Raw genomic sequence first — 15,550 nt, 5'->3', positions numbered from 1 at the left:
GGAAGGTTGACAGTGAAACATATCACCTTATCAGCCCTCCACTATCTGTCAAACCAACCAATATCAGCTGCTTGGACACCAAAAACAATGCCTTTCTATGATCATGGTCACTGTATGCAACCAGGTCTGACTTTCAAAAGGCAAAGGCCCCACTGAATGTCTAGTTAAAGGCCAGTATCTATGTTTCACCACCCAGCTGTCTCTTCAGGACCTACGCAATGAAAGGAAGAGCATGACAATGTCCAGTAGTATAACATCAGACTCTAAATCCAAGCAGCAGGAGCAGCAGTCGTAAGAATAAAGCCCAACTTTCCCCTTCCCAGTCCAAGTCTCCAGGAGCCCCAAAGGGCTGCCTACTAAAGCTAGTTTCCAGTACACCATTTTTGGTCCATACACCCTGTCCTATGATTTTTATTACTGCTCCATTCTCAGCCTCTCTGTGCGCTAGTTTTAAGTTTATATCAAAAGCCAGGTCACATTTTTAGAGCACTAGAACTGCTGTTTATGCCAGGTATGTTAAAACCTAATGCACATCTAGTAGCATCCACACATGAAACGCATATTAAGCTAAGCAAGGAAAATAGTAGCACCTTTCAGATTTGCCTATCAAAAAGATTAAGTTCCTAAATTACCTATTCTAATTTTTGCAAGAATATGCATTTCACCACCTTAATCACTTCGTGACTGTTATGTGCTGACAGCTGAGCACTTTGAAGGAAAGATTTGAAAGGATTTATATCTTCCAAATTCATAGTACAAATGTGGCTTCTTGCAACCATCTCACAATGTGGCCCCCCCAAAAAACCCACCAAACACAGGATACATTCACAACAGGTAAATAAGTGCTCAAGTTAACAATCCATTTTAACTCAGAAGCAGCTATAAACAGGGATTTTTCTCCAAAAGCCATCTATTTCATTCAGGTCCAGGGACTTCTGAATAAAGTGTGTATAGCCTTTAGGGTTGACAACTTGCTTTACATGGTCACACTAAGATGATGAAACCTTGTGGTATACCGTAGTATACACTATATACTTTTTGACATGACTTCAAGTTTACAGAAAAAAATGTTGGTATATCTGCATCAAGTAGAAACAAGAACATTGCTATGGATTCAAGGATATTCCTGCTGAAGGTTCAAAGTCTACCTCTTGATGGTATATGCTATATCAGGAAAGCCAGACAGAAAGAATATGGCAACTGGAGGCTTTTTTAAAAAAGAGAACACACATACTTGAAAACCAGAAGTAAACATAGAATTAAGATGATTCTTGCTGAAGCTAAGTCTGCAGGCATATATCCACCAAGCAAACTGCAACAATATAAAGGAAATAAACAGATAAACCACAAGGCTTCAAATTCCACATCCTTCTACTTCCTAGTACCTTTGACCTTGAGGGGTAACTGGGGAGTCAGTTCTGTACAGCAGACATCAAGTAGCTACACCAAAACATCTGTACAGAATTCTTTTCATACTAGCATGCAGCCAAATTCTTTCGAGTTAGTGGGATGAAAAAATTTACAAAGAAATTCAGGATCATGGGGAAGAGCAGGAATAACTTCTCATCCAAGAATCTGGAAGTTTAGAAATAGAGAAAGATTAGCCTCCATGACATGGAGAGAGGGAAGGGTAAAAACAAAAAACAAAAAACAAAACCTTGGCTAGAATAGTAGAGGTAGAAAGGTAGAAATTCTATTTCCTAGTGTTCAAGAACTTCCCTAGACTCACCACACCAATTTCTTTCTGTGCATTTTTAATGCCATCATCATCTTCCAGTCTCTCCTCTTCCTCCTCCTCAAACAAGCTTAACACGTTCTTAGCTTGGGTCTTGACATCTTTTTCCAGAGCTGGTGGTGATGTTGCAAACAGATCTGAACTGCTGGCTGGCTCTGAAGATGTTGCTGCAAAAGGCTCCACCAAAAAAAACCCCCAAAAACAAACAAACAAAAACAAAAAACCACATCAGCCTGTTATTTAGTTCAGGTTTGCCCAAAAAACCACTAAGCTTTCTTGGTTAAACGCCAGCAGTGTTCAGAGTTCTGCAATCTATTACCAAGCAGACAACTATATTCAATTCATTCTTCCTAAGCAGACAAAATAGCAACATGCAGATTAGCGAGAGACAGTAGATAAAGAAGAGAACACACTTCATGGCTCTGAAGGGAACACAAGTTTTCTCCTGTACCCTACACTATAGCACTTGATAAGCAGCTTCCTGCATAAGGTTTCCTCCTCATCCGTATGTCAGGTTGCATGTGTACCACAAGGCTGCTTTAAGCAGCTTTGCCATTATCTCTGAGATACCTGGGTCATGGAGCTTGGGATTCTTCGGAGTGGGCAGCACTACCTGAACCTTGAATGCACTCAGGAAAGCACAAAGTGTGATAACTACTCTGGAAATTCGCCACAGCTGGTAATTCCCCAACAATCACTCAGCAAGACCATGCCCAAGACTAAGGTCTGCTGAAGCTTCTTCAATAATGCACTCAATAATACACATCAATACTGTTCTGTAACAGTGCTGCGCAGCAGAAATTCACAATCCTGAAAGCCACAGATACCAACACCATTTATAACTCAGACTATGTTGAAACAAAGTTACTGAGCTTAAAGCAAAGCCTACAAATTAGTATAGGCTATCTTTCAAAGGAAGGCTCTGTCCATGTGAATAAAGGTTACCCAACCCACTCTGGAGGAAAAACAAAACAGATTCCTCCCCCTACCCCCCAAAAAAACCCCAGACAATTCTCTCATGTATGTCAGTTGGGAAACAACTTTTAAATGCCATTTAATCAATTTGCTGTTTGACTGACAAGTGATTTTGCTAAGTGGACACAGAGTTATTCTCTCCTTGGCAATAGAAGAGGAAATCCAGAAAAAGAATTCTGTCCCAGAGCAGCACTGTTAGGTTGTTTGGGGGGTTTTTTGTTGTTTTTTTTTTTGTTTGGGTTTTTTTTTTTTTTTTAAACTGAACCTTTACCACACTTCAGATTAATGTAAGAAAATCCCTTACTTTTTCCTTTGTTTGCTGCCCTGCAACATCTGTTCCTCTAGGCACAGGAACTGCTCCAGGTTCTTCTAAACACCACAATTTATCTTCTACATGGTTAGACTTTGCTGCTCTATCTGGCAGGTCTTTTTCCTCCTTTTCTTCTTCATTAAAGAAAGGTGGTGCTTGTGCCGATTTTACTTTCTCCTGCAAAATTAACAGAATGTTGACACAAAATTAGTGGGTCTATAAGAAGCATACGCTGCTGTGGGATAGCAGAGTCTGTTTGCCTTCTGCAGGGATCTAGGACACTGGTAACACACTTGACTTCTCCTACTTTCCTCCCATGGGACATTCTGGTTTGTGCCTTTTGATTTCTAGTATTATAGGTTCTTGAGTCTGGTTGAAGAGTGCCAGGAAGCAGTTGCAAGCTTGGAACGGATGCCCTGGGAATCTTGTCTGGTTGGTGCACTGTTTTCTGTGACTGCCAGCAGCTAGACTGTGTCTTGCCTGTTTCTTCTTCTGTTGCCAAGCCTATCATCTTTATGGGCCATGACAACTGTTTTCCTGGTAAGCAGAAAGGCAAGGGGGAAAGGGGAGGTGGCACACACACATGTGCAGGAATTCCCAGTGCAGATACAGCCATGTTAAGCTCTTGCAACTCCTACTCTCAATTCCAAAGCACAGCCAAACAGGCAGTACGCTATGGATTAAGCTCATAAGACAGAGGATAGCATAAGTACCCTCAACAGAGGGCCAGTAAGAAGCCTGTAGACACATCTGAACCAGCTTGTGTTGAGGTGACACAGAGGGTGAAGCCCTAGCTTCACAGTCAGCAGTAAGCCGTCTGTTCCTTTTAATGGTATTTTATGGTTGAGAGCTCTCAAGACATCCTCAGGAAGGGCTTTTAGGATAAACTAAAATTTAGGGTTAGTGGTCAAGAAAATTTTAAAATCTCTATTAGGTTGATGGCAGTAAGAAGTTTTACATGTAAGAGAGTTTTACATGTAATTTGCTAGAACTACCATTGTCTAAAACAAGTTAGACTTACATTCAGTACTTAACAAGGAAGATAGGCTATAAAAAGACTAAGTGTTCCACATTAGTTTTAAAAGAAAGGGGAGGTACCACTGCAGCCTTAGCAGCTGAAGGAAGTAGCGTTGATTGGGAGCTGAAGAGTGATTCTCCATTAATAGCATCATCTTCAAACAACAACGATACCTTCTGTGGCTTTCTTTGGCTGCAATGAGAGAGGAGAAAGTGGAAGATTCAGTGCAAAAGTTTCAGAGGCCATGCATTGCATCTGCTTAAAAGTATAACTTAGGACCATCATTTGCAGCAAGTGGTCCCAGACATGGGACTCAGCTTCCTTGCTGTCTCAACAATTCTACCACCCTCCCTTCTTGTCTGCACAGCTTTCTGCAGAAGTAAAGATATAAAATCCTCTTGACCTCTTTTTATCACAGGCAGGGAAATGGAGAGCCCAGTTCAGTGGTGGCAAGGAGAATGATCCACTGCAGATACAAAAGTGGTAAAAGCCCAGCCCTGCCCATTCTCACTCACACACCTCTACTTCCTCAGCAGAAGTAGCAAGGGACAATGCTTGCAATATGCCTGGGTCCATCTGGTTTTGAGGGCACTGCTGGGCTGTTCTGAAAAAAATGCCCCCGCCTCCCCCCCGCCCTCCCAGGACTGTCACCTCTCTTTAGTGATTGCAAATAAATCCTCCTCATCCTCTTCCTCAAAGAGGCTCGTCTTCTTCACAGCTTTAGCCTGACTGACAGTGCTAGCTGGTTTTGCAGGGTCCTCTTTTCGGTCATCTTCAGAAGGAAGTTTAGCTGGCTTGGAGACATTCCAGTGTTCCTTAAAAATAAGGAACCCTTAAGTGTTCTTTTGTCTTGGTCAAAGCCACTTTCCCATCTTCTCTATAAGCAGTAACACTTGAGCATCTTGGCAGTCCTTGCATCTGTCTACTAGTTTATTTTCCTGCCTTTGTGTTAGCCACTGTAATCTGACATTGCTCAGGCTTTGCAGAGGGCCTGGCCACCTTTTGGAATACAGTATTTGCCCAGCAAAACAGGGTACACACACTTTACCATTATAGTTGCTCTTGACAACTGAAGTCAGTGTCAGTTGTAGTCACAGGAGTAAGGTCACCCAGTAGAACCTGATTTGTGCCACTTAAATAATTAGGAAGTTTGATGTATGGCAAAAAAAAACCCAAAAAAACCCCCAAGAAAAAACACAACACCCACACCCAAGACACCTCATTACTAGAGTGCATGATGCTGCACTTCCTATTTCATTAACTTTCAACCACAGTACTTTTTTTTTCCCCTCTCTAGAGCTAGCATTTAATCAAGCCTACCCACTGAACAAGTCAAACCTCTACATTAGAAGGAAACATTGCTGGGGTTGGGAGAGTTTTCTGGCTTGTGTGTTTTCTTATTCCCAGCATTTCAAGTGGTTTGCCCCATTCCCCACCTCTGTTTGTCCCCTTTCTGAAAGGGACTACAGGCATGTTGAAGTATGAACTTGGTTTTTTCTACATTAAGATAAAAATGCATCTAAAGATATTACTAGTATCCACTAAACAAGCAATTACAGGACAGGTAATAAAAATCAAGTCTACACAAGAGTAATTTTAGGGGTGGGAAGGCTAACCAGAGTCTGTATCCTATTCATGTGAGTTAATTCAGAGACTTTCCACACAAGTTTTTAATGTACTTCATGTCTCTGGCTTTCATTTAAGATGCAGGACAACACCTAATCCATCCCTAGAAGAGGGCTGCTCTCTGGGAAGCCTAGTCATTTATGTTTCATTTTTCCCCATCCCTAGATTTAAAAAACAGAAAAACAAACAAAAAAACCCTACCAAAACCCAAGCAAACAAAAAACCCACCAAAAACCACCACACACAAAACCCCAAACAAAGAAACCCCACCCCAAAAACCCAAAACAAAGAAAACCTCACCACGTATCTATCTAGAACTGCTAAACTTTCCTTACCAAAATTAAAGCAGTAAGAGCAAACTTATTTTTCCCTTTTAGTATTTTTAAGTCAGATTTGTTGGCAGCAGCCTCCATTTACTATGGATCTTACTATAAATTACATTGAAAATACTGATTTTCTCTTCTACATGACTTCTCTTACCTAGATCCTGAGATAATTTGAGCTAAGAATCAGACAGCTTCCTAAACTGCAAACAAGTCACAGGATTGGGGTAGGCATGGCATGTGGACTCAGCGGAGTTTGACAGTGGTTCCCGTCTCAACAGTTTTATGCTTTGCCCAGCATAAAGCCCAGTAACTCCTTTCAACCAAGTCTTACTCCTCAGTACCTCCTCATCACTGCTGAACAATAAGCTGGAGGCTTTCTTGAGTGGCTCTGACTGTTTTGTTTTCTCTTCTGGGGGTTTTTCTTGTTGCTTCTTGGCAGGCACCACACCAAAGAGATCCTTAAAATAAAATTAAAAATATATATATTTTTAAAAAAATCAAAAGCCAAAACCACAATGAAAAGCTTACTGAGAAGTTGTCAGCATGCAAGACCCTGTTGCCATCCACTTCTCAGATGAGCAGGATAGAGAAATGGTGTTTTGTGAACCCTTTTTGAACACAATTTCAAGTGTGACACAGTATTCTGGTACAGGGAATTCTACGCACACAGCATTTGATAGACCAGAAACTTGTAAGCACAGAGCCTGGTTTTGGCCAACAGATTCTCCACCACAAGGCTCAACCAGCAGCCAAAAACCACCACACAGCAATTCTGTTGCACCGCAGCTAACACAATGGGGCACTGTTTCCACATCTACATAATGAAATAGAGAATGAGTCCTATTGTGAGAGGACAGGCAATAGGCAAGCTGAACCACTACCACCGGGCAAGAACCAAGACTTTTCACCTGAAGACACTCATGCAGATTATTATATAGGCATCAGAATATAGAAAAGCATATGTTGACTTCACCACCTAACACTTATTTATGCTTTTCTCCACTCAACTTGAACTTCAGCTCTGTAACACAACCTTCATGGCAGATACCAGAGACCTTACCACATTACAAAATGTTTCACTATCCTGACAGTTGCTTCTGAACAGCCCCTATTTAGAAAGGTGAGCTGGAAGCAGTCCCCTCTTGAACAGGAAACCTTTATCTTGAGTTTGCAGAAGTCCCCTATCTTATGGCTCTGAGCAGGCCTCCTATTTGCCTCAGGTTAAGACTATGGGATAAGTTAACTCACCATGAAGGCTACAGGCCCAGAGCTGAAAGCTCTTTGGAGGGTGTGCGGTAGGGAGAAGAGAGTAAAAGATACAAGAAAAAACACACACTAATTGAATTTTGTTAAGTTTCTTGTACAAACTATACTCTGATCTCAGTTTCTACACTAGCAGCCACAATTCTTACACACTGAAAAGCAAGAAAAAAGGAATTCACCAGCCATGACACAAGAGAAGCAAGAAGTCATCCATGTGGCTAGGTACCACAGGCCAGGATAAAACAGCTTCTTGAAGCTCATATCCATTCTATTGCTCAGTGTTCTCTAGTCCTATCAATCAGAGGGATAACATCCTTCATGTTTAGGTCCAGAGATGATATGCACTGACTGAAAAATACTAAAAAGACACCAAGAACTCACAAGAGTCCCTGCTACCATTTTCCTCCATAATGCTGTCTACATGCTTAGAACTGCTACCCAATGCAAGATCGATTTAGTGCTCTAGTTTAGTGCTTCATTACAAGCTTAGTGTTGTAAACTTCTGCATATTTCCTGCTGCATTTGCAACAGGCTGTGCAGGAGGGTTCCCATACACAGGCATTATCAGGAAGTGGTACTTACCTCTTCATCATCATCAAACAAGGAGAGTGGAGCTCTTGTCATGGACTTGGTGGGAAGAGATGTAGCTTTAGACTCTGCAGTTTTACTCGATGAAAACAAGTCCTGTGCAAACCAAAGAAACGTCACTTTGCAAAGCAACGCTATACATTTAAGAACTCTAAATGGGACATTCATGTTTTTCCTTTTAAAAAAAAGTGTTTAGCGTGCCTGTGAAGTAGGGAAAGATTGTCTTACTCGGATGTACCAATAACCTGCAACTCCATGGGGACTTCCCTCAGCTTTGCAGATTAATTGCTAGCTGGGAGCCGAGGACACAAAATTAAACATTGTCCTGGTTTTGGCTAGAATAGAGTTGATTTTCTTCCTAGTACCTGGTATAGTGCTGTGTTTTGGATTTAGTATGAGAATAATGTTGATAACGCGCTGATGTTTTAGTTGTTGCTAAGTAGTGCTTACACTAGTCAAGGACTTTTCAGCTTCCCGTGCTCTGCCAGGGGCACAAGAAGCTGCAAGGGGACACAGCCAGGACAGCTGACCCAAACTGGCCAAAGGGCTATTCCATACCATATGATGTCATGCTCAGTATAGAAACTGGAGGGAGTTGGCCGGGGGAAGCGATCACTGCTCAGGGACGGGCTGGGCATTGGTCAGCAGGTGGTGAGCAATTGCATTGTGCATCACTTGTTTTGTACATTCTTTTATCATTATTATTATTTTCTCTTCCTCTGCTGTCCTATTAAACTGTCTTTATCTCAATCCACAGGTTTTACTTTCTTTTCCCCCGATTCTCTCCCCTATGCCACCGGGGGGGGAGGGTGAGCGAGCAGCTCTGTGGTGCTTAGCTGCTGATGGGGGTTAAATCACGACAGACATAGGCAGTCTTTCATGATTCTTGCTCTTGATTTGCTGATCTTTCCCCTTTTCAGGCTTTCAATTTATGCCTGTGTGTACCACACAAGTTTAACTCTCTGAAGATAGGGAAGACATTCCCGCAGATTTCACTCTTGGAGCAAAAAGGAACCTTCAGGATGGCTGGGAATAGATGCATGGATGTTAGAGTTCCCAATCCTACAGATAAATAAGGAGTCCCCAGATACGAGGGGACTGAAGTCAGGGTGACTCAGATCCCAAGGATTTCTGTAGGGATTTATTAAAGAGATACTCACTTCAGAATCCTCCTCATCAGAGAAGAGGCCCCTCTGTTTTCTCGGAGGCATTTCAGATAAAGGCTTGAAGTCCTCACCTGAAGACTGTTGACTCTTTAGAACAAATAAAGACACTGCATCAGCACCCATTTAGATTTAGTATGGGCATGCACATCATATGACCCTTTCTAAGAGGCATGCCGCTGGCAGCGTCCCAGCAGCTGAAGGGACAGAACACAAGCTTGTCACCCATGGGCTGAAGTCCAAAACTCATGTGCTGAGCAAGTTCCTCACATGCAGCCAGAGCTATGCACAAGTGACTTGCAGGTCTTACCATAGGCCTCCCCTCCCACGACAATCCTTCTCAGCAGAAAAATGTATGCAGCAACTCATGCCAGGCCCCCTCGTGAGTTAAACAAAAACATTTCTTTTAACAAGCTGTGTTTCGTAAAGGAAGAGACCAGTTTGTGCCAGCCATCATTTCCTGCATTAGCACAGCCCAGCCCCAGCCTGCCACCAGCTATATTGCCATTAAACTCAGAATTATTCCAGACCCAAGCACTACTGTCAGCAAGCTTGAAGTATGAAACAGTCCTCACTTCCTGACAGAGCAGGAATAGTGCTGCTGAATCAGTGCTCATACTGTCCTCCAGAAAAGCCAAGTGCTATGAGATCAGAGCAATGGCATTGGATGACCCCCCACCCCCACTCCTGCTCCATTGACCATGGATACTCTTGCACTGCACCAGAAATTGAAGCTAGCTTTGGTCCTTGTGCTCAGGTGCTTCTCATAAGGCAATAATAGAGAAAGTCCTACAGCAATTTGCATTAGACATCCCCAGCACTGTACATTTCTCAGTCCAGAGGGGAGAAGAGTTGCTGTAGTTCATTATGTTCAAATACTTCTTGGACAGCGAATATGTATAAAATGAATATATACAATCTCTGCCATAGAAAAAGAGCATTACTACTTTCCTCAAGACACTGCTCCGAAAATGAAAGCGGAGTGGGCATTAGGAGGCTCTCATAACTCTGTACATGTGTCCTCAGGACAGCATTTAGAGCTTCAGTTCTACAACTTCAGAGTTTTCAGCTGAAAAACAGCTTTTTTAACACTTCAAGTATCATATACGCTTAGGTAGAACTGTGGCATCCACCTTCCTCTCCCACAATATATACAAGCAATGGGTTACCAGTTAAGTTGCTATCAGCAGTTGGTGTAAGTGCGAACACAGTCTCCGCAGCACAGAACTGTGACACCAGAGGTTCTTAAGTCAGGCTGGTTTCATTTTGGCCATGAACTTCATAAACATTTTTTATTATCAGAGGCTTCTTGTTTTGCTCTCATTTCAATCCTGCCTTAATAAGATTCTTCCAGTCACTGCCCCCACAAAAAAACAAACCTCAAATAAACCCAAAGTTTGAGAGGCAAAAGGCATTTAAGGATCCCTGAAGCACTCGGGTCATGGAAGACCCTATGAACCTAGTTCAGTTTCACAAATATGGCACTTCCATAATGTTGTACATCAAAAGACTACTTCAGCTGCAGTAGTAACTTTTTCCTAAAACCTTAGCCATACAATCCATTTATATGTCATTACCTTTTTTCCCATGACTGTCTCCCTACGGCTTTCTGTTTCTTTAGTTGTGCCAGCAACCACAGAAGGAAAGGCAGGTTTTTCTGTGAATAAGTCACCTTCTTCATCATCATCAAATAGGTCAGCTGTGGACTTGACTGCATTAAGAGACAAAACAAACAGGGAATGACAAGAACAGAACAGCCACTACTGAACAAGAGAAGATACCAGTCTCAAAAGATACCATGCTCCCTTTTTAAAGATGACCAACATCAAGAGTCTTAAGAGAAAAAGCTAGACAAGCTCTCGAAGTGAAACACCACTTACTTGAGAGCACTGGTGACAGAGACTGCAGTCAACAAGCATTGGGGTAGAGTCAGCTGGCACCTCTAAAGGCAGTGTTTTGTATTGGCTTGGCACCTTTAAAGGCCTGCCAATCGGGAGTGTTGGGCACAGGCACTCAAGGCTGTGTGAATAAAGTCTGTACCATTTCCCTGATTCAAGTCTAGATACTGCCCTAGCAGTAGAAGGAGCATCCTAAAAGAGGGAAGTCGGTGGAGAGCATATACAAATAAACCAGTCCCACACCACTCTGAGGAAAAGAAATGGCAATAACAATAAAAAAAAAAACCCAAACCCAAAACACACAAGCAGAAGTAACAGTGATGCAGGTTTGAATTTTGTAACTCATTGGTTCCTATCAGTTTGAATTTTGATGACCTTTAATGTTTAATCTTCCACTGCACATGTAAAGAGGTACCTGAGTCTGGAGGCTTTTTAGTTGCTCCCACAAAGAAGTCGTCATCATCATCATCATCAAACAGAACAACTTTCCCAGGCTGTTTAGGAGTCTTCTCTGTGCTCTGTGCTGCAGGTTTCTTGTCTTTTTCGACAATTATAGTGGAACTAAACACATCACTTCCTCCTGCAGGTCAGATGGGAAAAAAAAACCACAAAACAAACCAACCCACTCAGAGATCATTGCCAGAGTTACTGAAAAGCTGAACTTGTGCTATAGTAAGTGGAGCCAGGCGGTTTCCATCACAGCAACTTTTAATGCGCTCCTGCAACAATGCGACATCAAAAGCATTAGCTAGAAACTTCCTGATAAAGCCAAGTCACAGACAGATGGCCCCTCACTCTCACTGCAGTCACTTCTTCCTCAAAACTCCTCATCTCCCCTAGGAACAGCAGCTAGGTTCCCTGTTAAAGCTAGAAGACCCAGCAGTCCCACACTGTCGTCCCTATGGACTTCCCAAACCAGAATCCTACTTACTAACTAGTAAGCTACACCACTGTGGACAAATAAAAGTAGTAAGGTGCTTGAGGAGAGGGGAGGACAGGTGGCTGAGTTCTCCCAAGGAGCCGCACTTGCCATGCAAGACCACTAGCAGTACTGCAGTATGAGGCTGAGTTTGGTCCCAAGATTCCTGCGTACTTCAGATACGGCAGGGACCAACTAGAATAAGCTGGTAACAACTGTTTCTTCTACATCTGGTGTGGAAATGTCCTGCTTCAGCAATACGTGCATGTTGATAGATTGTCTGCAAACACTTTTAGCATTTTTGGTAAAAATAGGCAGCCTGGTTCTAAGCCTGACTTTTTGCTCCTTATGTATAGATGCTTGGAAGTGGTAAAAAAAAAAAAAAGATACTTTAATTGAAAGGTTGGTAGAAAGTAGAACAACTGCTATATGGTTAAAAGTCAGCTGACTGCGTGAATTTTGACCAGCATAGCAGCAGTTTATTATAACAAAAAGTGTATCACACCATTAGAAAGTGCCACAGGATTGACAGGAATACAGCCACAGTTTCATTAATTATTAAACATTCTCAAGTTCCTAAACAAACTGTTCACTGAGAATGTGTTCATCAAGCAATTCTGAATAGCAAAGGAGCCTCAATCTCAGTTTTTCTCTGGTGACTTTAGCTTGTCTACAAGTTACTGAGAGGGAGCAATTGAAGACTTTGAATAAATGTTACATATAACTTAATTCCTCATGAACTAGAACAGGACACTGTCAGAATGATGGGAAGTTCACTGCTTACGCAACAGTATCTCCAAGAAAGAGCGAAGGATAAAAAAAACCTCAATCTGCTGTTTTAAACTTTGCTACCAAGTCTTTTAATTATATTGAATGACCATTGCTGATGTATACCTTTGATCCTGGAGTAAAAAGGCTGTATTTGTGTATGTCCTACTCTAAAAATTATCCTGACTGAGGGCTCAGTTAACTGAAGCCATAGTCTTAAAATAGGCCTTTCTTAATAAAGGGCAAAACTTAAAATTAACATAACTCAATCAGGTGAAGACCCTACACAGAGACAGAAAACAAAGTTGGTTGATTCTAAGAGACTGGTGACATGTTTCTTTTCACTGCTCAACTTGAAGTCTGATATGGAACAGGGATCTTAGTACAATTTTTTTTTTTTTTTCTAGCTCCAAGTTACAGATCTGGTCCTTCCCCATGTATGCAGATCCTCCTAATCAAAACCAGAGAAAAAGATTGGTCGTCTTTACCTGTGCCACAAAAATATAGGATCTTGATGTTCAAACTGTTCTGCTAACCTAAAGGAATATGATCCAATCTGCAAGATCAAAATGCATTTCCTTCTCAGAGTACAGAGGGAAGGTGTGACTGCATGCACTGCACACTTAAACCATATAATATCAGTTAAAGGAACACACATCCTTAAAAGTGCATAGCACAACACTGGAAGCTGACAGCTGCTAATATCTGCCATCAATGATATCTACCTTCAGAGCTCCTACAGAATCTTGATTATCCATAAAGCATGCTGCAGTTTAGGCTTAGCATGGTAGAAGCACCTATATTTGTCATTAAGCACGCAATCAAGCAATGCAGTGCTGCTGTATTTGGATAGTTTTCTTCAAAACCTCCCCAGTAGGTTTTAAAGAAAAGAGCATTTTGTGCATGAAGCAATTTGCTATTGAATGAATCATACCTGGGAACAGAGATACTGCACCTGCAGGAACTTTCTTTAGGGACTTTGTAGAGGACACTGAAATCATAGGAAGTACAATACAAATGGATGTACTTATTTTATGCTGTCAAAGCCTTCAGAACTCTACCATAGAAATAGGAATCTGAGAAATCTTCTGAGCTCCATTTTTTTTCCTCAACAGCTCAGAACTTTAGACATTCTCCTTGAACTTCTGTTTTTTTGCAGATATATATAAAGTCCATTAAAACTCTACAAAACAGCTCTACTAAACTGAATCTTATAAACATGATACACATTTACATATCGCATTACTTACAAGAGTTCACATTCACACACTCAAAACCACTCCAATACAATACACTCAAAACAAAATAGCTTAGCCTCCCAACACATATCTGAAAATTCATCAAATACAATGTTTCAGTAAAAGCTGCTGCAGTACAGAATGTGTGCTCAGACTCCTTAAGGGTCTAGATATGCAGCTAATGGGAAACGCAGACGTGCATTAATCTGCAAGAAGAAATCTTTACTCCACTCAAACCCACAACTGGATCCTGCAAAGTACTCTTCAGCAGCAGGAGCCCAGTGCATGCAGAGAGCTCTGCCAACATCAGTAAGGACATCCTTTCAGCTCCAAGGACAGTAGGTATGTGCAAGAGACCATAGTGAACAAACACATTTAAAATTCAAGGAAAACACAGCTGTTCTCTATTAAGACTGGGGAGAAGAAACTTGCCAACAATTGCTACTCCAGACTTTCTAGTTTGGAAACAAAACAGTCTAGCTGCTAGCGGTGATGAATGACAGCATAGACAGGACTACAGGAGGCAACAATTGGTTCTTACCTTCACTTATGGGGACTCGGTCCTCTCTCTCTTTTGATTCTTCTCCTTTTGGTGCTTCAGCAAAAAGATCACTCTGATTGTAGATGAAAATGCAAAGGGGGAGAAGTGGTGAATTTGTTTTTTGTAGCAAAAGACAGCTGCTGATTTGTCCACGTAGAATATCCACTTCTAAGCCAAGACAGAGGAGGTAACCACCACTCCCTTCTTAAAAGGATGTCTGCACATATAGACTTAAGCCTAGGTACTCAAGCATTAACTTGAGCACACGCATTCAGAAGAGTAACTTTCTACCTCCTAAAATTTAATTTAGACTGATTATCAGTCTGCTTACTGCAGAGAAGGAATGACCTTTTATTTGCACGTCTTCAAGGACTTAGACTAATTAATGTACAGCTGTTTAGGTCCCGATTACACTCTTCTAAGCTCTCCTATTGAAGCTTATACAGTAAGGTTTGAAGGAAGAATTCCAGTCAGGACAAGCATAAAAATACTCCTGAACTTCACATGGTTAAGATGAATGATTTATATTGTTGCTAAGGAGACTCTAAGACACCAGTATGGTGCAGAGATATAAGTTATAGTTCAAATGCATTGCAGGACAGTCCCACAAAAGTCTTTGTGTCCAGGCTGCAGTTGCCCTGTGCCGATCCCCCAAGAATCACAGCCTAGATTTCCAGGAAACCTCCAGATCTTGTGAGTACTGACCACTTAATTTCTTGAAAGCCTCCTTGTTACAGGAAGTTGAGTATTAGAGGTTGCCTTCCTGGAGACTCAAAATGCACGGTCTTTGTTATAATGCTTTGTGGAAAGAAGGCAGCAATACTTAGGAAACAGTAGGGGAGCGCAGGGCTGCAGCAGGAATGTGAATTATTGCACATTTGTCAGTTACTATTTGCCTGTTGACCTACTGTAGCTACCTTCTGGTACAGTAAGGCGTCCTCCATTGCACAAGGTAAGTGAAGATAAGCTGCTCTTCCTAGATGATTAACTTTCAGGTAACAGCAAACCAAGAACAAGTATATGCAGGCAGGCATCAGTCACAGACAAATCTGCTTGGCTGTCCTGTGTCTACAGGATGAGGAAAGTAGTCTTGGCAATAAGTAATCAAGAGGCTCTAATGATAGCTTCATCTGAATTTGCACCAACGCAAAGCTGGCTTGCACTATCAGATTTTTTTTTAAG

The 15,550-nt window shown here is 41.7% G+C and overlaps 1 protein-coding gene across 4 annotated transcripts in view; it reads right to left on the bottom strand.

Annotated features, from left to right (window-relative positions):
* Positions 1-15,550, bottom strand: part of WASHC2C (WASH complex subunit 2C) — a 182,236-nt gene that overhangs the window by 12,405 nt on the left and 154,281 nt on the right. For 3 of the 4 annotated variants that reach the window (XM_075504966.1, XM_075504963.1, XM_075504965.1), the window contains 11 exons: positions 14,369-14,441; positions 13,524-13,580; positions 11,318-11,482; positions 10,582-10,715; positions 9,002-9,094; positions 7,836-7,937; positions 6,332-6,448; positions 4,690-4,853; positions 4,119-4,230; positions 3,015-3,197; positions 1,730-1,912 (listed from right to left, as the gene is read on the bottom strand). In XM_075504966.1, coding sequence (XP_075361081.1) covers positions 1,730-1,912; positions 3,015-3,197; positions 4,119-4,230; positions 4,690-4,853; positions 6,332-6,448; positions 7,836-7,937; positions 9,002-9,094; positions 10,582-10,715; positions 11,318-11,482; positions 13,524-13,580; positions 14,369-14,441 — 1,383 coding nt within the window. The remainder of the gene's footprint in view (positions 1-1,729; positions 1,913-3,014; positions 3,198-4,118; positions 4,231-4,689; positions 4,854-6,331; positions 6,449-7,835; positions 7,938-9,001; positions 9,095-10,581; positions 10,716-11,317; positions 11,483-13,523; positions 13,581-14,368; positions 14,442-15,550) is intronic. The other variant, XM_075504964.1, reaches the window with a different exon arrangement.

This window comes from Mycteria americana, chromosome 6 (assembly GCF_035582795.1).
Source record: "Mycteria americana isolate JAX WOST 10 ecotype Jacksonville Zoo and Gardens chromosome 6, USCA_MyAme_1.0, whole genome shotgun sequence".
Taxonomy (NCBI): Eukaryota; Metazoa; Chordata; class Aves; order Ciconiiformes; family Ciconiidae; genus Mycteria; species Mycteria americana.
The sequence above is the reverse complement of the archived record's forward strand: the minus strand, read 5'-3'. Positions and strand labels throughout refer to the sequence as shown.